The 23,956-nt window shown below is 38.1% G+C and overlaps 1 protein-coding gene and 1 long non-coding RNA gene across 3 annotated transcripts; one reads left to right on the forward strand and one right to left on the reverse strand.

The window, feature by feature from the left end:
• The first annotated feature begins 764 nt into the window (after positions 1 to 764).
• Positions 765 to 22,924, forward strand: LOC141418070 (palladin-like). 2 transcript variants are annotated; one of them, XM_074058065.1, is made up of 9 exons: positions 765 to 952; positions 12,197 to 12,290; positions 14,663 to 14,879; positions 15,281 to 15,389; positions 16,030 to 16,092; positions 17,527 to 17,668; positions 19,216 to 19,239; positions 20,899 to 21,018; positions 21,109 to 22,924. In XM_074058065.1, the coding sequence occupies exons 3-9, from the start codon at positions 14,872 to 14,874 to the stop codon at positions 21,354 to 21,356; spliced, it is 714 nt and encodes a 237-aa protein (XP_073914166.1). In that variant the 5' UTR covers positions 765 to 952; positions 12,197 to 12,290; positions 14,663 to 14,871; the 3' UTR covers positions 21,357 to 22,924. The 2 variants fall into 2 exon arrangements, with proteins under 2 accessions (XP_073914166.1, XP_073914167.1); XM_074058066.1 differs by lacking the exon at positions 12,197 to 12,290.
• Positions 17,465 to 21,175, reverse strand: LOC141418071 (uncharacterized). The gene is made up of 3 exons (XR_012442705.1): positions 20,874 to 21,175; positions 19,573 to 19,763; positions 17,465 to 17,609 (listed from the first exon to the last, which is right to left on the reverse strand). It is a non-coding gene; the product is annotated as an uncharacterized lncRNA (long non-coding RNA).
• Positions 22,925 to 23,956: the final 1,032 nt, after the last annotated feature.

Below are 23,956 nucleotides of genomic sequence, written 5' to 3' on the forward strand. Positions count from 1 at the left end.
ATTTGGTGAGACTCAAGCACTTAGTGTGAGAAAGTATTATTCCAGTTAAATACAACTTACTATAAAACTAAGAGGGTAGAGACAAATATGAAGAAGGTAGGAAGGAATCTCCTCTCATCTTAGTTCAATGAGGTCCATAGATTAAATCCAACAGGCAAAAACTTTCTGCACAGGACATTTGAGAGCAACCATAGAAACAGAAACTCAGCAACGAAGATCCTTGCTCCATGTATCACTGTGAAATCTTCAGGCTCTAGAGAACTGAGCTCTAAGAGGTCTTTCAATGTTTTCAACACTGGTAGAATCTAACCTTAGAGACTGAAACCCAAGTAATGAAACAAATACATATTTGAAACTAGGAACTCAAATTATTTCCACTGAGATTGGAGCTAAATTTGGTATCTACTTCTCACCTGGATGTACTTAGCTATCTCCTAAGAAAGGAAAAGGGACTAATTAAGAGACTCTAGCAAGGAACAATGATTGGTATACCAGGACAGAAGCTGAGGACTCTTACTGACAGTAGTTCATGGCCAAATGTGTTTCTCATCCTGGCTCCCATTTGCAATGGTGCATTATGAGAATAGATGATGTCAATACCACCTCTGGGCAGACAAGTTATCTCAACACTCGACTCCTGGCAGGAGAATTTGTGCTCTGCTTTATTTTTAGCACTTTTCTACCTTAGTAATCCAGTTGGCTTAAGAAGAGCCAGCAACCTGACTATGCTCTGAGCTCACCTCCCTTATTTATTCCTTTACAATTAGCAGGATATTTAGTCACCTGAGGAGAATCTACTAGGAGGTTAGGGTCCCATCACTTGCAAATTTTCAGCAGCCACACGGGATTATTATCTGAACCCAAATGGAAGTATGGGTCTCACTATTTCATTGGTAGCAACCTTATACTCAAGGGAGAAAGACAAAGAATGAGAGGTTGCTAACAAAATCAGGTATGTACAGCCTATCATTTTATCAGCAGGGTGGAGGATGGGGTGGAAAGCAAGAACTCAGCTTTGACCTTTTATGAAAATGTTAGACTTTAAGTTAGGGCACACATTCTGCTAAATTGGATTGTTGCTAGGAGTTCACAACGAATAATGCCTTTTCACCAAGATTCGGAAAGGGAAATATTAAAAGATGAATCGATCATTTCCACATCTTTGCATTTGGATTTGACCCCAAATATTTCATTTTATTTCATCCTCATACAGCTTGTGAGGACGGATTTATCCAACACCAGCTGTCCTCATATTTAAAAGCTGTACCACAAAGACAAAATTAGAATCAAGCAAGGATCATATTTCTCATCAAGAATTTTGCTCTATGTCTTGCTGATGCCTTGGCCACAACTGTTAAACCAAATACCTACATTATTGTTGTTTTTCTTGAGACTCTTCCTAAGTAGCCAGAGTATAGAAACTGGGTAGATCACAAAAAGAGACAATAACCTTGAACTCATAGAATTATACCCCCAAGTACTAATTTATTTCCAAGGTTATTTCCCTCCAACGTGAGAGAAAAGTATGTACTGTTTAGACAGCATGGGAGAGAGTGACATCACCCTCATGGTCCCCATCACCAGCTTTTTTTGATGTTTTCCGTGAAGCTCAAAATAGACTGAAGTCTGGATAAAGTACACTGCTCCTTCAATCAAATAGCAAAGAGCAATTGTCACCATCTTGGTGTTAGGTACCTGCTGTAACAACGTATTGTAAAAAAAGAAGGGGGCGGGGAGAATATAATCTCATGATTCTAAAATATTATTTGTTAACTATTCACCCTGAGTGTAGTCTAATTATAAAAGTGTAGCTGCAAAAATACATTCTTAATGTTCTATGTTGACTTTGTAGGCATTTTACAGGAAGGGGAGGTGGAAGCAACCAATAAACACACAACAGATGTATAACCTCATTTGTGACTAAAAAGATGCAAGCTTGTCAAGCAGTGAGATAATTATAAGAAATTCATTCTTAAACAAAGCTGTTGAGAATGTACCCATTTAGAAAAGGGCAATTTTGCCCATAACTACTAAAATTTAAATTCTCCAATAATATCACTTTTATAGATATACTTACAAAACTATGCAAGTATATTTACAAAGATGTTCACTTAAGTCTTCTTTCTAACAACCCACATATTCTTGAATAGAAAGCAGATTAAGTAACCTATTATATACCACATAAAATACTATGTAGGAACTAAAAGAATAAATGAGATCTTTATGTATTATTACCAAATGATGACCCAAATATTTGAAGTAGAAAAGCAAAATATAGAATGTAATATGATCCCATTTATAAAAAATACATACATAACTATATATGCAGATATGTTTTTTGGAAGGATATATAAAAACTTTAGTCTTCTAGTCTCTCTTTCTCTGCTAAGAGTTTTTGCCCTTCAGCATCCAGTACTTTTATTTAAAAAAATCTTTTGGCACCAGTATGTTGGTTTCAGTTCCCTTTAAAATTCATGTGTGTGTGTGTGTGTGTGTGTGTGTGTGTGTGTGTGTGTAACACCACATCCCTAAAAATACCTTATGCATTAAAATAATTAAATTATACCCAGTTTCAGCACTGACTGTATTTCACTATCTCCTAATTTTCTGAAAATTAGTAATTCCTGTCTGTTCAGTAGAATAAACCAGAACTCCACTTACTTACTAGGAAAAAGAGGGAACAGTTTTCAAACATTATTTGTATTTTGAAAATGGATTTGACCACCCAGGATATATTTCTTCATACCTTAGCATCATTCCAATGATTAGAAAAGAGCTAATGTCACGTTAATATTACAAATGACAATACTCTGAGCACATTCAATTCTTTCAAGATATTCATAAGGGGACCTCTAGCCCCAGGTTCAAGAATACAAGCCTATAGCACTGAATAAATGTCCTAATGCATGAAAACAGTTTGTAAGTCACTAAACAGAACAGAAATTTAGACAGTTAAATGTTAGTATATTTTCTTGGGGCTACAAGAAAAATTCACTAAGCATCTGGCTAGACAAGGATAATTGTGTGAACTTTTGGTATTCTGACATTATACTACACAGAAAAGCCCCCATTAGGCACAGGCTGATGAAGCAACTTGAATTTCCTTCTCTCACTTTGGAACAATCCTGTAGGCATGATGTATTCTCCATGATATCTCCATCAAGCATAAGAATGTGTGTGCTGATGTAGTCTTTTAGTGGACATCAGGTGTGTATAACAATCTACGAACCAAATTTTGAATTGTTAATTAACATTCATGGCACACTTCTACATTATGTTACTAGTTCATTTCCTTATCTATTTTTAATAGTATAACAAATCCCATAGGCCCATTACTCAATCCAATAATCACATTATCTGTGTCTTCCTCCCTACCTCTTTCCCCTACCCTGCCCCAGCTGTAACCACTATTCTGTATTTTGTGTTTGTCATAGCCTTACTTTTTAAATAATTTCATCAAGGGTGTATTATTGTATCTTAAGTTTAAGCAGGAGACTTAAATAGAATGAATCTTTTCATTCTCCATCAACATTACCATGAACTTGAAGGGCAGGACATTAAATGCCCTAAGGAGACACCAGATGCCTGATATAGCACAGCACTGTACTTGGCACTAAAAGCATTTTCGTTGAGTTGGATCTAGCAGAGAAATCTACCAAGTGCGTGTTTCATGATTGCATCCTTAAATAAGCAATGGATTGGCAGGGATCTCCTGGAATTGGAGCAGATTGGAGAGATTTATGATCCAAATAACTCCTTAGCCCCCAGTATAGCACCAGTCTCTAAGGGATAACTTCCCTGCTGTCAGTCCCTTCGTTTCTCCTTTCTGCAACTTTTTCTCATTTGGCATTAAGGGCAGGAGTCAAGTCTCTGCTACTTGATATCTAATATACACGATGACAGATAAATCTCCCTTAAGCATGGGTCCTATCATATCACTCTCTACCCCATACAGAAACCCACAATGAACACATAATATCATCTAAATCCTTACCCTGGCATTCCAGGCTCTTTGAGATGTGATCCTAACCAATCTTTCCTGTCAAACTGAATTCCTTGCTACTTATGTATGCCTCCTTTTTTTCTTTCTTTCTTTTTTTTTTTGAGACAGAGTCTAACTAATTAACACAGCCTGGCCTCAAATTAGTGATCCTCTTACCTCCACCTCCCAAGTGCCGGATTATAGGCATGTGCCTCTACACCTAGCCTCATGCCTCACATTTTAGCCAATGTTAAGACATTGTTTGTGCTGTTTGCCAATGTGTGCTCCATGAACCAGCAGCAGTGGTTTTGCCTATGAGTCTATGAGAAACGTAAGATCTCAGGCTCCACCCCAGACTTACTGACAGCATCTTCATTTTTACAAGATCTTCAGGCTATGCATATAGACATGAAACTGTCAAATGGCTCCCCATGGTACTTCAGGAACATTTATTTCCACACAGCATATGTGGGCACCTAGAAAAGGTGCCAAGGGTTATTCAAATTTTGTGCCTAAAATATGCCACCCAGCCCACAGAAACAACGAGTGGATACTCATTACATATCCATAGGTTGATTGATTTTCTTCTAGATCTGTGGTTGAAGAGATGACCAAAAATCACAATCTTTCACTCTATTGTCTGACGCAAACACCACATATAAGCAATCACACATGGAAGGCTGAGACTGTGGTTCAAGTGCTAGAACACTTGCCTGCCAAGCATGAGGTCCTGAGTTCAATCCCCAGTACTGCAACAAAAACGAACAAGCAAACAAACAAAAAACCATGGACATAATAAGAAAGGAAAGTTCCAAAAGAAATGATTCTAAACCCTGACATGAATATCAGACATGAAAACTGTTGGGGGTCAACTGGGCAACCCCTGAAAGATCTTTATTAACTATAGTGGCTGGACTAGATTCACTTGATGGACTCCAAAATTATGGGATGCTCTTAATAGGCAATGATTTTATGATTCCAGGGCCATCACTTCCGTACTGATGCAGGGACCAGGGCAGCCCTGAGATCAAGTTCAAAGCTACAAATCCTGGCTCACTCTCAGTTCCCTCTAAACTTCAGGTTCTTTTCAACCTCCACCCCCATACTCCTGCTTTGCACACATATCTTCTGTCACAAACCCTCTGCCCCCATTTGCTGGCACTTCAGAGTGCCCTTTGTTTCCATGAGCTTGTCACCCTCCCAATTCTCATCCCTACAGTGCTTCTGTACTTGTCAGTCTCACACAGTTCAACACTGCCAAGGTGGCATTGCGCTAAATTAAATGGTGCTAATAGGAGAAGGTTAGGAAGGAAAGTGTCCTGTTGACCTGTCTACATGGCTCTCTTCCCCTTCTCTGGAACAGTTCTTCAGTGACTTTCCTGAGAGAGCTGTAGTGGGGTATCAGGATAGCATACCCTTCAGTGATGGGACTGGATCTAGTGATAATTGACCTTGGGTTGCTTAAATATCTTTATTTCCTGAACACACTTTCAGTTCTACCTTTGCCAGGGCCTATGATATGGGTCTTTGGGGCTTTGATGCAAAGCTATTTCACATCCAAAAAATGGGATCTACACATTTAGTATTCACCTCTCTCACGTTTTTACAAACAGCCTTTTGCACACTGTCCACTTCAACTTGTCTCAACACAACTCATATATTTGCTGATACATCTAAACAATAAACGGTTGCTCTCAGAATTAAGTCTTTGACCCAGTGTCCTATGTACGTGAGAGTTACGGGCGGTGGACATCTCTGCTTTTGCTCTTATGAGGTCTCTCCGAAACCCAAAGGCTGCTAATAAAGAAGAATCAGAACCTAGAACCCCTTTCCCCCAACTTTCTGATAAGTACACATGGGCGAGTTACTGCACAGGTCAAGGAAGTACACATTTATAGTATAGATTAAGAGGTCTCTGCTCTAAAGCTGTGTGACTTTAGGAAATATGTGTAACCTCACTAAGCTTGTGTTTCCTTATTTGTAAAATGTGAATGACAGTTCCCCTACATCTTGGAGTTACTGTGAAGAATGGGTGAGATTATGTACATAAAGAGGTCACTACAATGCCTGGGTGATTAACTTCATTTTAAAGTTATTAAAATTCAAGCTCAGAGAGGGTTGTTGTGAATGGACTTTTTCCTTTTCTTTAATTTGCAAAGCCTGCTTAATGCTACAGCTTCTCTCTAGAAGTCTTCTAGTTACTCAGGGCTCTGACACATGTGGTAGGTAACCTGACACCCAGTTAAGAGAGCATGTGGTCTTAGCCGTCCTTATGCACACAGTATTCCTCTTGGTAAAAATTCTAATAACTCTTGTGTGTGTGTGGCACACACACAGAAATGGAATAGCCTCTTTTAAAAATTGGGCATGACTATAACATAAAATTTTGTAAACTAACACTAACAGCATCAAAAAAGACAAGCATCTTCTTCCTACTTTAGGTAAATGTCAAAGGATAGAAAAGTTTTAGGGTTAATTATCCAAGTCTCTTCTGCATTGAGCAGGATGTAAAAGAAATTAAAAGGAATCAAATCTTCCCAAAAGATGACTTGTCTGTCAATAAGGGAGAAGGTATCGTTTGGTTTGTTAAAGCAAGGGCCCTCCAACGTAATTTGAGGAATGGAAATGGTTATAAAGCTACTTGTGTCTTTGTCTGAACCAGCCTATCAGTACATTAGAGCAAAATGAGTCAGTTTTAATGTGGTCTTAAGGAAGCAATAGCTTTGGAGGGCTAAGTCAAAAGGGAGAAAATAAAACACTATGTTGTATGGAGGAGCAAGTTCTGGGTAGGGGAAGGGCCAAAGTGGTAGGGGAATTTGCAGAATATCAATATTGTCTGCTGCAAATTTTTCCAAAAATTGGATTGAAAGTTGTTTCTTGTTTCCAAAGCAACAAGACTATTATCTCCAAGCCACTTTTCTCCCCACATGTCATCCTCACAGTCACTGCAGGCACTGCGAATGAGACCCTGGCTGTACTATGGACTGTTCACCTGGGTTCTGGGACTCTGCCATGGCTACTACTGATCCTCTGTCCCAGAGCTGGTTCAATGCTAATCTTTTATCCTCAAAGAAGAAAAGGTATCCTAAATCCAATCTTTAGCTGAATTTGAACATTCCCTAAAAAAACAAAGTGAGAAATACCCTGCCACATTACTCCAATGAAATATCTGATTACCTTAGTGTCTCAGTCCTAAGGCCTGAATTTTTTATATGGAAGAATTCTACAAATTGGGTCTTTTTAAATTAGTTTCTGTATTGTCATAATTGAGTGTCAAAGAAATCACAACAAAACAAAATGGATGAACTGTTTTCTTTAAACAGAGTGATGACTCTTAGAACATTTGCTTTTGGGGCCCTAAGCCTCCATTCAAGAAACCCAACTCAGGCTGGCAGAGTGACTCAAATGGTAGAGCACCTGCTTAGCAAGTACGAGGCCCTGAGTTCAAACCCCAGTGCTGCCAAAACACAAAAACCAACTACCCCAAAGTGAGAAGCCCAAGCCATATGAAAAGGGAGGGAGACAGAGAGGAGAAAGAGAGAGAGAGAGAGAGAGAGAGATGAAGAAATCACTTCAGACATGCACTGTTTGCCCCCAGCTGTAAATACAAGGATTAGAGATGACCTGCTCAACTAGCTCTCTTTGAATCCCTGCCCCCGAAACATCAAGCCACAGGAGAAAGACACTATGTCCCAGAAGAGCCTTCTGATAAGCAGAATTTTAAGATATGTCCCCATTGTTTCTAAGTACACTAGGATCTCAGCATCATAACTCATGAGCAGACATTATGTCCTTGATAGAGAAGCCATCTGAGAAAGGCCACGAACAACAAGACCTTAAGAACTAGAGAACAATAGTTCTGTGTTGGCATTAATTTAATGTTACTGACAATACAAAAAGGTGACTTCTTTTTCTGAAAAGCAATAAAGAAAAAGAGAGGAAGGCAGGAAGCACAAGAGAGCGACAAATGCGAAGGGCAGACAGTAAAAAAATCAAGAGATCTGGAAAAATTAAAATCCATCGTTATTAGAAAGTCATCTAGATAAACTGGGGAAGAAACTGTGAGATGCATCTTTAAAATTTCCCAGGTACCAAAATTCCTTAAGAACTTTTCAAAGCCATGGTCAAAATACTCAGGGAGGCTAGAGGTATAGCTAGTGAGTGGTAAAGCATTTGCCTAGCATATGCGAGGCCGTGGGTTCAATCCCCACTATAAAAATATGTGTGTTTATATATATTCATATATATTTAACAATATTAGTTAAAATGAAAACAAATGTTTCACAATATCTATTGCTTTGTGGATAGTTTCAACTAATTATCTTTATGAGAATAAATGATATTTAATATGACATCTCTTACCAAATAGGAGGCAAATATTTAAAATAAACACTAAATCAAAATAGGTAAACAAAAGAAAATAAATTAGAATAGCACAATAAGCTTCTCCATCAAACAAATAAATAAATAACATTTAAAAAGAATGCATCAACTTTAGCTTATTGTATAAATTCAAAGTTTTCTCCTTAATGTGATATTTAAAATACCATATATTTTTTAACCTCCTTAACGTCACTCTCTTTCCCCATTTTTTTCCTAATGAAGCTACTATCAGATTCTTCAGTTGTTCACTTTAAATAGACCTAATGTCTATTTTTCCAACCACTAAAACTACGTAATATCCATGAAGCTAGTATAACTTTGCAGCTACCCTAGCTATTCAGGCAGTATTACAAGGACGACGTCATTGTTCGTTTGTATGATGTCCATGTATCTTGTCATCCTTCCAGGGAAGACTGCCAAGGTCTTGGACTCTTCGTTTGGTGGAGTCTAATTCTGTTCTCCTTACAAAGAGCTAGAGTTACGCTCGGGAAAGGTTACCATTTACGTGAGACATGAAGCCTGCTAGCATAACTCATCACTGAAGTAAAATTCCTAGCTATTTTTTCTCTCAAGGACATCCCCAGGACTACCTAAAATCAAGAAGGAACACTCCACAACAGGTTATAAAGGGCCCACACATACTCTGGATCCACATTTTCATTTTGACATTCTAGAGTATGATATTTTCACAGTAGTCAAGCAAGAGAGTTATTGGTTTTGTTTTTTATGTTTTGAGTTATTTTGAAAATCTCCTTTGTTAACCCTCGAGGGAAATCCTTGGGAATAAATATTTAAGGGTGAGTTTTTGGGTTTTTTTGTTTTTGATTTTTTTTTAGAAATTATTCCTTTGCATGTTTGATTTTGTTTCATTTACTCAAATGAGTTCTGAAAGGGTTGTTTTCGTGAATTTAAAACATTTTAAATTGTTTAAGTAATTTCTAAGGCTCTGCATTTCAGAATGGCAGTCAAAGTCACTGCCTTGAGTGCTGGCCGCTTTTGCTTTTAGCAACAACATTCATCTTTCTGTTTCTCATCTTCTGTTAGAATTTCACCTCTGGCAATTCTGAAGATCAGAGATTTGAAAGCATGATCAGATCTTCAGATTTTTAAAAATTTCAATAGAATAAATATCAGGCCTTGAAAAAACCTTAGAGGACATCTTACTTCCTACTTCTCATTAGTGAAGTAATTAAGCCCCTCATGATCTTCCCCAAAGTCATAACTAATTAATGACGGATCTAAAACCTTAAGGCTGGTTGCCTTAAGTGTTGGATTCATGCTCTCTCCTACACAAGGGCCTCTCTCTGTCTTATTCATTCCTATGAGATCTTCAGACCTAGATTATTTAACTCAGTGGCATACCCAAAGTAAGATTCAGGGCATTATTGGTTCCATTAGTTATCACCATCTCCTTTGATTGGTTAAAGATCAGGAACAGGAGACAGAGAGTCTTACCTGGCCTCCACATCCCACACAGTAAAAGACAGGGTGGACTGCCTGGTGCCTTGCCCATGAAATTTGATTGTTCATACTTAGAACAGGAAGCATCTGGAATGTTAGGAGGCCCCAGTGTAACCTTCCCCTTGTAATGATTAGTTTTGCTCCCTTTCTCTCTTTTCATTATTTCTTTCTTGTTGTTGTTATTGTTGTAACAATTGTTGTGGTGGTGGTGCTCATTAGCCCAGGGCATAGGACAATTTCCAGGTGGCAAAACCTGAATCCCATTCACCACCAAAACGATTCTGCGATATTTTCCAGCTCCTCCTTTGAAGTGTGCCAAGGAGCTTAGAGGAAATTTTAGCCTCTTGCACCAACTGGCCTTCCATTTATTTATAAGGCATGCTTCTTCCAAGAAGTCCCAGAGGTTGCATACACACTTTCACTTAATCCTTCTTTTCCCATGGGGGGAAGCATTTCATTTTTATCCTCCAACCACAACCAGTTTCTCTGTTGTTTATAGGATTTGTTTCCAGAGTTCATTACTTAAAGGTTAGATTCTCTGGAAGTCACATTCTCAACTGAAGTCTCAACCAGTATTGCTAACAAAGCAAATTCTTTCATTCAACAAATCACTTTTTCTTTTTCTTTTTCTTTCTTTCTTTTTCTTTCTTTCTTTCTTTCTTTTTCTCCTCTCCTCTCTTCTCCTCTTCTCTCTCTCTCTCTCTCTCTCTCTCTCTCTCTCTCTCTCTCTCTCCCCCTCTTTCCCTCCCTCCCTCTCTCTCTCTTTCTTTCTTCATCTCCTGTGTGTTTAGAACTATTCTAGGCAGTAAGGATACGGGAGTGAACAAAACACACTCTCTAACCTCATGGATTTACATATAGTAAAAAGATGGATCCATTACCCAGAAGTCAAAAGCCATTAATATGCTCTACCCTGAGAAAAAGCAGGGAAATTACTACAATCTCAACTACTGAGACTAACAAGCACAATTTCAAATTTATATAGTAACACAGAGTTCACTTGCTCTAGGTCTATAGGGATTGTACTGAAAAGACAGGAGACTTGGATTCTAATCCTGACTCTTCTACCAACAGATTGCATGCCCACACACCAATAATGTCACATTTTTGTTCTCTGAAGATTTTAGGCAAGAAGATTTCTCATGTCTTCTCTTCATCCAAAATTCCATGGCTAGTGTCATGTTAAAACTCACTGCCAAAGTCAAAAAAGGAGTCCTTCTGTATCAATTGATTTTATTTGCGGGGCAAGATTAAGGAAAACAGCACAGAGCAATACACACCTCATAGGAAAATTAATAATAGCATCTCCCTATACAACAGCCTATAGAATCAACCAGCACTATTCCTATTGTGTGTTCAATACCAGAAAAGACACTTTGGGGATGGTGACATATAAAAAGCCCCCTGATCTTAAGGTGCTTCCAAACAAAAGTATGGTTAAAAACAGAGTGTATTATATATGTTCTAAGTTCACAAGAGGAGAAAATACCAAAATGGTCCAGATGAGAGACCTCTGAATAGAGGTAGAATATCACCTGAATCTACACAGAACCACTGTCACTACAATCATAGCAGCTGACATTCACTGAGCGCATGATATATGTCATATATGAATTAAGTGCTTTGTGGACTATTTCATTTAATCCTCAAACAATCCTAGACATAAACACTATGATTATGTTTTACAGATGGGGAAATTGAGACTTAGAAGGAAGCCTCACGTACTTAATCCAGACAATCTGACCCCTGCGTATTCCACCCCCTTTAAGGGTGATGGAGATAAAGTGATAGCATAGTACTGGGCACAGCTTAGTGTTTCATAAACACTACTCACTTCCCTCTTCTCTCCATCCTCTACCACCATTTACTTCCAAACTCTATCACCAACTCGCCCCTTCACACCTCACATTTTCCAGTTTTAAACATTCTTCAAAGTTCAGTTGAAGATCTGCTTTGTGCAGTTCTTAGGCTGGCAGAGCTTGTCTCTTTACTTACTTCTAATAGCCTACAGGGTAATCGTGTGCTGTCTTGTGATGTCACATTTCTAATGTACGGCATTGTTAAGATGATGCTTATATTATTATCATGCATGAGCTTCATCTAATTGCATCAGTTATCCCCAAACTCTTTGGTGTTGCTTCTGGGGTCCTAGCATAAGAGGCATCAGGAAGAATTCACCACTTCAAGAATTTGAGTGTTTGCCAAACCTTCAGTCATTAGAAAAATTATTCAAGCTGAGCATGTGTAGCTAACACTTCAAGGTTTGAATACGCCTTGTTTACAGAGTGTGTAGTTATGGACTCTTTGTTTGTGTGCCCAGTTTGGACATAAAGGTAATCTGTGTTTATGTTTACCACCTTTATCCCATAGAATCTATGGTGTTCTGAACTATGCAAAAATGATTTTATCTGTTCTTTGGAAATGAAGAAGACAACCAACTAGTCAACTCTTACAAAATCAAAAGGTAGCTCCAGTTCACAGATTTAATCTTATGAATTTATTATAAAATACTACATTGATAGAATGGAGTAAATATGATGCATAGATAGTTTAAGTAATAATGTGCATTCTATAAGCCACTATCCATCTGAAGAAATAAATCATAAAGTAGTATTAGAAAATTCTTTATACCACCCAAATTTTAAGCCTAAAGCAAATTAAGCCTGATATGGTATAAAACTTCAAAATGATGAAGGGATTTTTCTTTTGGGGTTTTCATGGTTCTGTTTTGTTTTGTTTGTTGCAGTGCTTGGGATCAAATCCAGGGCCTCATGCATGCGAGAGTGCTGTAACACTGAGCTACATCTCCAGCTCAATAAAGGGTTTTTAAAGACTAAGAAAAGCCATGGGTATTAAGGGATTATATGTTGAGATTAGGAGGAGATAAATCTAGTCCTAATGATAGTATCAAGCACAATATGTAAAAGACTTTTAAGTGGGTACTAACTTTTTTCACTAAAGCTTTCCAATATAAAGTAACTTTATGGCCTACATATTCTGGAATAGCTACAATTTCAAATATTCTATCTTCACACACCAATGGCTTCCTGAAAACTATAATATATTCTTTTTAAGATTAATCTACATCTTCCAATCCACCTCTCCTATTTGGAAATAACATAAAAGATCTTTGCAGGACCACAGGACCTAAATGTTACTTTGGGGAAATAAATCACCAAAGATATGTGTTTGGTTTTTAAGCATCAAGTTACATACTTAGGAGATTCTAGCTCTAATCTCTGTGGTTCTGAAGTTAGGTCTAAATTTGCAATTAGCTAACACAGAGGAAAACACAACCGAAAATAAGATTCCCGGTGTCTGTGAAGAAGCACCAACTAGCAGCACAGAAGCCCAAAGTAACAGTTGAGATACATTTCCCTGGAAAATCATCATGGCGAAATAAACATTGACAACATCTTCCATGATGTGAATATGCATGTTCCCCTAACACGCATTATGTTGGAACCTAATTAGTGTGATAGTAGAACCTTCGGGAAGTTATAAGTGCTCCAATCTCATGAATGGGAGAGTGACCTTATGAAAGAGGCTCAAGGGAGGTCCCTTGTCCCTTCTGCCCTGTGAGAATGCAGCAAAAAAACACCACTTATAAAGCTGACCCCTCACCAGACACCAGATCTGCTCAACCCCGAGAACTGTCAGCAGTAGCTTTTTATTATTTAGAAATTACCAATCTTTGGTATTTTGTCACAGCAGTCCAAATGGACTAAGACAATACCCTTCCTTATAGTAAATACAGCCAGGTGTTTCAATGGAGCTCATAGTACAAATGTTTTCAGACCAAAACACATTTTGTTTTTGTTTTGTCAGTACTAGGGTTTGAACTCAGGACCTTGTACTTGCTAAACAGGTGCTCTACCACTTGAGATGCACACGCAGCCCTTTTTACTTTAGTTATTTTTCAGATAGGGTCTCACATTTCTGCCCTCAATTCTCCTATTTATGCCTCCTTCATAGCTGGGATAAGAGGTGCATGCTCCCACACCCAGTTTATTGATTAAGGTAGAATCTTGCTAGCTTTTTGCCCAGGCTGGCTTTGAACTGCAATCCACTCAATTTCCACCTCCCAAGTAACTGGGATCACAGACATAAGCCACTGTACCAGCTTCTTAGTCTGTTTTCTGTTGCTATGACAGAATACCTAAGACTGGGAAACTTATTTTTTTAAAAAAGGGTTTTATTCAAGCTTACACTTCTGGAGACTGGGAAGCTCAAGACTGGATGACTGCTTCTGGCCCACGCCTTGTGCTGCTACCTAATATGGGGGAGGTTGGAAAGAAAAGCAGGCACATGCAGAAGAAGCAAAACAAAGAGGCCAGCCTTGTTTAATAACAATCCATTCTGGTGGTAACCAAACCTGTGAGAATTAACCCAGTCCTGACAGAAAGACTCTAATCCCTCTTAATGACCTAATCACCTCTTGGGCCCCACCTCCCAACACCACCACAGTGGCAATTAAATTGCAACCTGAGTTTTAGAAGTGACAGACCCTATTCAAACCATAGGATCCCCTGAAATGATGGCTGGGAAAATGATTCAAAGTATGCCTACGTGCAAGTCTTTAACTGTGTCTGCCTAACCACCCAGATTCTTGAAACTGAAGGCATTCCTTCTTTAGTCAAGAATCCAGATGTCCTGGATTAACCTGCAGTCTGTAATGAATTTGCAGGTTCCAGAGTAAATACCATTTACTTGAACTGCATTATATTAAATCTCACTGAGATTTAAACAGAATTTCTCTTTTCTCTTTCTTACAGGTTCCCAGGGAAGTAAAAAAAAAAAAAAGTTTTATCTCTGGGATTTTTTTTTTTTTTGCAGTCTGGAGTTTGAACTCAGGACCTTCACCTTGAGCCACTCCACCAGCCCTTTTTTGTGAAGGGTTTATTTTGAGACAGTGTCTCAGGAACTATTTGCCTGGGTTAGCTTCAAACCTGGATCCTTCTGATCTCTGCCTCCTGAGTAGCTAGGATTACAGGCAAGAGCCATCAGCGCCTGGTTTGAGATTATACTTGGAATATGCAACAGATATGTCAGAGTAAGTGCCAGATCACATGTGGATATGCATTTGTTGTGTATAAACATAGGAGAGATTCCACTTTAATAAAAAAAGGAAAGAAAATCCTAAGACAGCACAGAGGAGTTTGGAAGTGCTTATTTGCTTTATGAATTATTTCCTCTGGTCAGTTTAAGTGCTTCAGATCAATCCATTGATTACTAAACAGAGACAAGGGAAATTTAAAGTGAAACTACAGGAGACTTAATCCACTAATAATTGGTTAAAGGGGGTAGGGAGAAAGCACTGAAATTATTATTCAAATCTAGAGAAAAATAAGGATTATATGTGCTGCATTTAAATGTATACAGTGAGACTTTTCTGTCCAAGTTACCTCTAGTCTTTTCCTTACTAGATAGTGTTTGGTTTTGTTTCCCCTGCAGGATAAAGAAGAAGACCACTAGAGTTTCTCTGACCATCAGCTCCCCAGTTAACGAAAACTCCAACATCAGGTCTACTTTAATTCAACCACTGTGCATTGATCCCCAGAGGGTAAGTTTGGATTTAAGCCTTCAACGAGGATCCTGATGATGGAGACCTAGGTCCAGAAAAGAGAGAATCAGTGCAATCTTCTTGAAAGTGTACATGAGAAAAGCCTCTGTGACATGACCTCAGAAAGAACACAAAGGAAATCCATGGGTCTCAGGAATAACTCCATGTTAGAACTATGACTTGACATCTGTCTGTGTGCCAAACCAGAAGAGACAGTCCATAATGAAGTATCCCAACAATCTAAGGAATGCATTCCCTTTTAATTAAAAGAGGGGGGAGGTCCTTTTAATTAAAAAAGGAGGAAATTCCAAGAGCAACTGCATGGAGGAAGGGAAAAAAATTTAGTCAGTAAAATTTGGAAGTTATTTAAGCCTTTAACGTACAGTCTCTGAACATTTGCCAGTGTTGTATTTCAGTATCTCAGCTGATGAAATGTTGGAGAATGAAGACAGAGTGGCAAAGGAGCATACATCCATACTGACATTTAAATAGAAGGATTGTCTTTTTCAAAAAAGGAAGTGCAGGGTGTGATTGGTAGTAGTTACAACTGATTCAGTTAGTTTTTGGTCACCAGGTACTTGGCTTTTGGGACCTTGAAAATATGAATAGTAGATTCATGTTCTCTTATTCCTTAAACCAGGTGCAGAGTCCCTGCAGTAGCCTGTCAGGATCCACTTGTGCTGTAGCCCCTGTGTTCACTAAGGTAACCTGTCCATATTGTATGACAGTTTGGATTTTATAGATAAATTTTACCAGAGGGATAAGAAAAAGGAAAAGGGAAACCAGAAGGAACTTCAAATATTATCATTTTATATGTGAGAAAACTGAGGCTAGGAAAGGGTGAAAGGATTTGCTCAATGTCACAGAGAGCAATTCATATTTTACCCTGTAAACTTAAAACTGTACCTATGAGCCAATCATTCGCCTCTCAGGGGCGACACCTGTCCTCAGTGTTTAGTCAAATTCTCCTAACTATCCACAGGATGTCCTTCTGAAGCAGTCAACAAGCAAGGCAATAGCTACTTCCTGCTTAGGATCAGAGACTGACACCTCTCTAGCACCCACTAGAAACAGCAGATTCAAGCTCCCGGGTAAAACCAAAACTAGAATTGAGCCTATTCTGGGCCTTCTGTCTCCTAGTTACCAAACCTAACAGAACTCAAACAACTGCCCATTGACAAAGAAAACAATGTCACTGAGCATAAGGAACACTGCAATTGCTTCTGGAAGCTCCCTTTCAGCAGATACTATTAGGCACACATGTGTCGTCTTCCTGCTGCATTCTTTCCCTATAAAATGCACACTTGGGCAGCAAGCCTTATGTCTCATGTAGGTTTCACCTAAGAAAAAGACCTCAAATACTCCCTTCTGTGGCTTCAGAATGCCATTGTAATCAGAAATATAATTCTAGATTCTAGAGGACCCTGGAGTTAGAGGGAGGGAAGGTGAAAGATCAGAATTTAAACTGTAAATTTATCACAAATGTCACCCATTAACCTATGCATCATGAGACCAAATAAACACTTCTTATATAGCAATAGAACTTATGTTCTTCACAGAAGGCTTTTAGATTATTTATCTGACATGAGCCTCAAAACCTCCAGTTTGGCTAGCCCTATTTCACAAAGAAAGAATCTGAGTTTCCCAGAGGTGAAGTCTGTTCTGGGTTTCCTGTGACCAGCTTCCACCAATCAGTGACAGAGTTGAGATTTTGTCCTGAATCCTCTACGTCATGATCCAGGGCTCTTAACCAGCTACAACACTCTACAAGCAACTGTGACCAATAATCAGAGTAAATCTGTGATTAGATAGATACATGCTGAACAAAATAGTCATTCAACAAAACAAAGACTATCTAACCAATCTCTTTTCTAATTTGAAAAATATTTTTGGGGTACATAAATAACAAATTTTTTTTATTAAACCCAGCTCTGTGAAGTTAAGATGAAAATAACTTACACTTGACTGTAAAACATCCTATACAGCTCAAAATAATGCCAAACAGCTCCTTATTTTGATGGAAGTATTGTCAGTTGTCAATCATGGTGAAAAAGCACACTTACTGAAGTTGACACCCCACATCATTGTGTCTGGTGCAATGGTTTCTTCCACTCAGTCAACTGTCTTTTTCTTTCAGCATCTTCAACACATCTCTACAATCAGAGGTCAGATTGTTGTGTTTGAATGTCGAGTCCAGGCCACAACTACAGTTCAAGTTCACTGGTACAGAGAGAAAGAACAGATAGCCAATTCAGACGACTTCCGGATTCTGAGGAAAAGTAATTCTAATTAACCTTGAAGTCGAGTTCATATTTTAAAATAGTTTAATAACTAGTTATTGAAAGCTAAATGATCTCTATTAAACAACTATTATTTCAAATCCAAATGATTCCTATACAAAAATCACCAAAAAAGAAAAGATAAGTGTTTTAATGAAAGGATACATTTTATTTTTCAGTTGTGGGGTTTGAACTCAGGGCCTATACCTTGAGCCAATCCACCAACCCTTTTTTGTGAAGGGTTTTTTCCAAGATAGGGTCTTGTGAATTATTTGCCCAGGCTGGCTTTGAACTGAGATTCTCCTGATCTCTGCTTCCTGAATAGCTAGGATTGTAGCCATGAGCCACTGGTACCTGGATAAGAATTTTTTTGAGTGGGGTCTTCCTATGTTGCTGGGGCTTTGCCTTGACCTCCTGGTTCAAGCAATCCTCAGCCTTCTGAATTATAGGCACATGCCATGGTACCAAACTGAATGAATAGACTCCTGTGTGTCTACTCCGAATTCTTTCCTTGGTGGGAAAAGAACTTGCCATCCATGTTCCCTGATATTATGATCTACATTGTGCCAAAGTCTGAGTTTATGGTTTATAAATAATTTGTCATTTAACCCTCACAAAAACATTTTGACGTGTGTGTTATTACATCCCATTTTATAAGAAAGAAAACTAGTTGGAGGTGTGGCTCAAAGAGTAGAGTACCTGCTTTGTAACCATGAAGTCTTGAGTTCAAATCCCAATCTCACCAAAAAGAAAACTAAAATCAGAAATGCAAAACCTTGCTCAAAGCAACAAAGCTAGTAAACACTGAAGCCAGGGTTCAAGTCCAAGATAATTATTTAGCTAAATGAAGAAAATATACTCATTTAAATATTACTTCAGAGTAAATGAACATTTGCACATCACATTTAGAAAGAAGCATCTCTTTGTTACACAAAGGATATGTTATTTCTTTAAAAAATAACATTTACCATATTTTTAAAGATAACATAACTGTTATAATAAATCTGGAAAATGCATTATAACATAAAGAAAATTTTTAAATTACTAATAATCTCATACTCCAGAAAAAAACATTAATAACCCTTTTGTGTATTTTTCTAGAGTAATACAATATTTTTATAATGTGATATTCTATTTTATTTTAATCATAAAAATTAAGAGAGCATGATTCTTTTGAGGAAAAGAAGGCCAGCTCAGGATCAGTGTTCACACTAAGTGGTTCACATTCAAAGTAGAATAGACATAGTATGTGGTGTTACTTTCAAGTTAGAGATGAAGAACAAAGGTCTAGAGAAGTCAAGTGATTTTCACAAGCTCACACAGAAATTTAGTGATAGAATCAAGACTAAAATTAAGTTCTTGTACCCTGCCAAGTGTTCATCCCTTTACGCATCTTTTCTGAGATTCTACAGAATTTACAGTCTGTGATTCCAGCTTATAGTTAATCTTGTTTGCCTCCAGTTATTACTCATATATACCTGACCCCTTTTCCAACTAAATTGTCATTATTTAAACTCTCTTTTTTTTTGTCTTATTTTATCTTTCAGAAGCTTGTTTATCACCCATTCCTGGTAAGTACAAAATTTTCAACATCTTGATAATTGATCAAATCAAAATTACTATCAGAAACTTTGTCTCCTAAGTCATCATTGCCTTCATGAGCTCCTTGGAAGTTTCCCAGATCAACTCTTAAACAGATGCAGCACAATAAGCAAGAAACTGGGATCTGTCAGTGTGTTTACTCATGTGTTCACTCACTCAGCTTATGTGTACTGAGTACACACTATGGCTAGGTTCTTTTCTTGGCTTCAAGAAGACAGCAGTAAATCAGACCGACGAGATCCATAGCTCAACAGGGATGTATTCTCCTTCTGATTCCACTTGTCTTAGCGTTTGTGACTCACCAACTATATGCAGAAGTGAAGAGGTACTCTGACATCAAACACCCAAACTGTTGACTGTTTAGGAGCAGTGCCCATTACACAGGGGTCATTCCTGTATTAGGGTTCCTCGAACCGGGAGGTACCAGGGAGAAGGTCTCCAAAAGGAAGGAAGCCTCCTCCTGTCCCGTGGGTACCAAGTTCATGATGGAGTCCTAAAAAAAGAATTTTAGGACTTATTGAGGTACAGACCAAGAAAGTTTATCAATAAAGCAAAGCAAAGATAGAAAGATAGTACAAACCCAGAAATGGGCACATCAGATAACAGTTGCAATTAGAGCTCTAATATTGGGGGGTATTTATGGTGAAAAGTGGGTTGGGGTTTGACTTTAATTAACCCTAGGATGAGTGTTCCCCTTTGATTTAGACACCTGGTACATTTAATCATTATCAATTGGGCTCAGAGATATCAAGACTAGTTTATTAAATTTGAGTCATTATGACACAGATAGATGTCTGAGCCTCTCTTTTAACAAAGAATGGGTTCTGCCCAATGCTCCCTTCAAGATGGGTATCCTACCTTAAGATAATTTTTTCCTTTGTAAATACTTTTGCAATCAAAGGAGTTATTTTACCAAATGGGTTTTTTTGCCCAGGATAAGTGTCTTTAAGATATTCTAGCTCAGTTTGCAGAGTGTCAAAATCATTTGGACCACCAGGCAAGGTCAGAAAGGCAGGGCCACTCCTTTTTCTTTTTCTTTTTTTTTGTTATCATCTTATCGTACTGGGAGTACATTGTGACAGTTACAAAAATGTCTTCCTTTTTCTTGTCAGTAAATGTTGCAGCTTGGTGAAGGAGTATAATGCTTAAAGCAAAGCAAATAGTGCCTGTGTGCTTTGACTCAAGCTATTTATTAGCACAGTGTTTCTCTCTGAATCTGTGTCTCCTGTTCCCCATGCCTCATCTTCCCTAATCTATCCTGCCTCACTAGAATTAGGTCTAAGTACCACGCTAGTGATAATTTTTAGGTCAGGTCAGGGGATCTTTCTATAGCACCTTTATGATAAGCACTATAGCTACAAAATATAGAAGTCAGGCAATAAAGTGTAATCCCTACTTTCAAGGAACCAATAGGCTAGACAAGAAAACAGATGTCTCTGAGAGTCAAGTGATTGCTTTAGGCTGTTTTTTTAAGTTTTATATTTGTGAGCCTACTCCGATGACAAAATATCTACTCAGATGCATTTTTTTTCCCTACTGCCTTCTGACCCTGATGTCCTCCTAATCTTTGGTTTGTTAGCTTGAGACATCCAATTATGCTTACCAACTTGAATTTCTTCCCTTTCCAGAGGAAGTCTGCACCTTGATTATCACGGAAGCATTTCCTGAAGACTCTGGGGAGTTCAAGTGCATTGCAGAAAATGAGGCTGGGACTGCAGTGTCAGCAGCAAAACTCTTTGTTTCTGCAGGTGATTACTCTTCAAACCGCCATACTTCAACTCAGCCCTGAGCTGAGAGGAAAAGTCTCTATTTTTAATCTGATTAATTATATTTTTCAGAAGGAAAAGAAGTAGAGGAACCAAAGAGTTCTCCAAACTTACCCATGAGAAAATTTTCCCCACAACTTGCTACCTTTCCCTGGAGAAGTGAAAGCTACATGAAGGACAAAAGTACAGACCAAGCTTCCATAAACCTTATAACAACTATTCTTGAACCAGGCAGCTACAAAGAATATAAGATTCAGGTTCCAGAAAAGGATTTCTGCACCATCAGTGGAAATTCCTCTGAATTACAACCACAATGGTAAGGGTAGACAGAACTGACTTTCACTCACTCAACAAACAATCATTGTTCTGTAGACAGAAACAAGGCTCCCTCAGGGAACTTGCACTCTGAGATAAGTCACTTTAACTTTGTCAGTCCTCCCTTGATATTCAGTCAACCTTTCACCATGGCTGAAATAAGAAGTTTCGTGCTTATGTGCACACTTACCGTCTGTTAGAGACTTGTTGAAAACAATTATTAATGCTGAAATGACACAAGTGATTGAAGAAAAAGAATCTTTTCCCAGTGTCCTATCTCAGTACAAATATGTAAAACATTTTGTGGCATGGGTTTCTTCAGGTTCAGACTTAGCATAAAGACAGAGTTGACCTTGTGTTTAGAGAACAAATTTTTAAAAATTAAAAGATAAGTCAGTAAGTGAATTTGCCAACTAGGTTATTTTATAACAGCACAGTATATCACACTCACCATTCCATTTAAAAAAAAAAAACCTAAGCTGGGCTTGGTGGTACATGCCTATAATTCCAGCTACTTGGGAGGAAGAGTAGGAGGATCATGGTTTGAGGTCATCCTGGGGAAAAAGTGGGAGATCCTATCTGAAAAAAAATTAAAATCAAAAAGGACTTGAGGTGTGGCTCAAGTGGGAGAACAAGGGCAAGTCCTGTACTGCCACACACACACACACACACACACACAAACCTTCATGCTCAAATCATTTAATTTTTTTTATTTTCACAATATCTAAAATATTCCACTAAATATACCTTTATGTTAACTTTAGGTTAAACACCTTTAATAAAATGTAATAACTCAGCATATTTGACTACTTAGCTAGCATAACTAAATGTAACTTCTGTTAGCCAGCAAATGAAAAGATACTGGAGTCCATTTTAAGAAGAGATTTCTTGGGTAGTATTTAGGTCTATGAAATGACAGAACACCATGTTAGAGATGGAAGAAATCAGAGGCTATCTACTTCAAGTTTCTTGTTCTATGAATGACTCAAATAGTAGAGATTGGCCATATAGTTGAGGGCTGGCTCTTTTGTGCTTCCATGACCTCGGTGAACTCAGAGTCCAGAGTGCTCACCATTGCACCATGGAACCCACTTCCATGACCTTGGGGTAGATACTTCAAGTGTTTCTTGCAATGAAGGCAGTGAGGGGTTTGGATTTGGAGCCTAACAGACTTGGAACAATGAGTGTGATAAACATAGGAGGAACTCTATGAATAGTAGTTATTATTCATTAAGTATGCACTCACTGCATTGGTTTTTTGTTTGTTTTTTTAAGTCTGGAACAGTAAGTTTCCAGTAAGCACTTATGACTGCGATTTCTGGGTTGGTCTCCTATGACCTCTGTAGCTTCTAGACTCTTTAATTGTCCAAGGAGTGCATTTCCCTATGAATAAAGATTCCTCATGGGGTCCAGGAAGAATTGGACAATAAACAAGAGTATAACTTACTCTACATGTATTAAGAACATTCTATATGTGTATCTGTTCCTGTGTTAGATTTGCTTTAGAAAATGATCAATATAACACCTTTTTTCATTTTTTCAATTAGCATATATTAATTGCACGAAATAATGGGTTTCATTACAGCATTTTCGTATGTGGCCAATACCAGTATCTAAAACTTTTCTCCATGATTATCTGGTCACTGCAGAACCTCAATAACCATAGCAAATTATGTGCAACTGAAATAAATAAAACTTTCTCCACTCCATAGCTCTTTCCTTTCCCATGTGACATTTTCCTTCTCAGTTGGTAGAGCAGAAATGACCTCTGACTTTAAAAGCAACACACAGAACCATTTTTTCTAGTCTATCTACCTTACATTGTTTTTAAAAGCTAACACCTATATATGAAGAGGATGAACGAGTGACAGTTAAATAGCTACCCTGTTACCACTGACACAGGACAAGGAATTTCCCCTGACCTACAGCAGGAAAGGTAGTGAGGCAGTAGGAGGTAACCACATTTTGTGAGGCATTAGAATGATTTCTTGGAGGCCCTTACTGATAATTTAGAGGAAAAAATGGAAAAGGTTGTCTTTGGGGCCAGATTGGAATACAGTTCACCTACCTGGCACCTTACCGATTCCTTGAGTCTTACGAGTCTATGATTTTTTTCTCAAATAAACAACTAACTCTATTAAAATGACCACATTTGTGAAACATAAAATACCATTCAAGAGTAAGCCAAACATTCAAAAGCAGAAAACCAGGTTCACAATAGAGTATTAGATCTTTAAATACAGATCCTTAACTGCTGAGAATGGTATTATGAAGGACCTCCCTACCTTTCCTAAATCATCCTTTGGTTCCCTTGTTACAAGAAGAGCTTTAGTCTTGATGAACATGGAACCCAGCACACGTAGCATGCTGTAACTCACTCTGTATCTTACAAACACCTAGAGATTAGAAGATGCAAAATTTGAAAGACAAAGAGTAACAGGAACTAAAAATTTTTCCCCAACTGAAGCACATCTAGAATCTACCCTAAGCAAAAATGGGGATTTAGCAGTTTGTCCTAGACAAATGTACTCAACTTTTAGTACTGAGAGACCTCAAACCTAATATCTCTCCTTCTTTATCCAAATCAAGCCCATTCTCAGGCAGA

This window comes from Castor canadensis, chromosome 16 (assembly GCF_047511655.1).
Source record: "Castor canadensis chromosome 16, mCasCan1.hap1v2, whole genome shotgun sequence".
Classification (NCBI taxonomy): domain Eukaryota; kingdom Metazoa; phylum Chordata; class Mammalia; order Rodentia; family Castoridae; genus Castor; species Castor canadensis.

Excerpts from the sequence above, each read along its gene's own strand:
- LOC141418070 (XM_074058065.1), top strand. Across the intron at positions 17,669-19,215 it reads CTTCCGGATTCTGAGGAAAA|AAGCTTGTTTATCACCCATT; the intron begins GTAATTCTAATT and ends TTTATCTTTCAG. Across the intron at positions 19,240-20,898 it reads TTGTTTATCACCCATTCCTG|AGGAAGTCTGCACCTTGATT; the intron begins GTAAGTACAAAA and ends TTCCCTTTCCAG.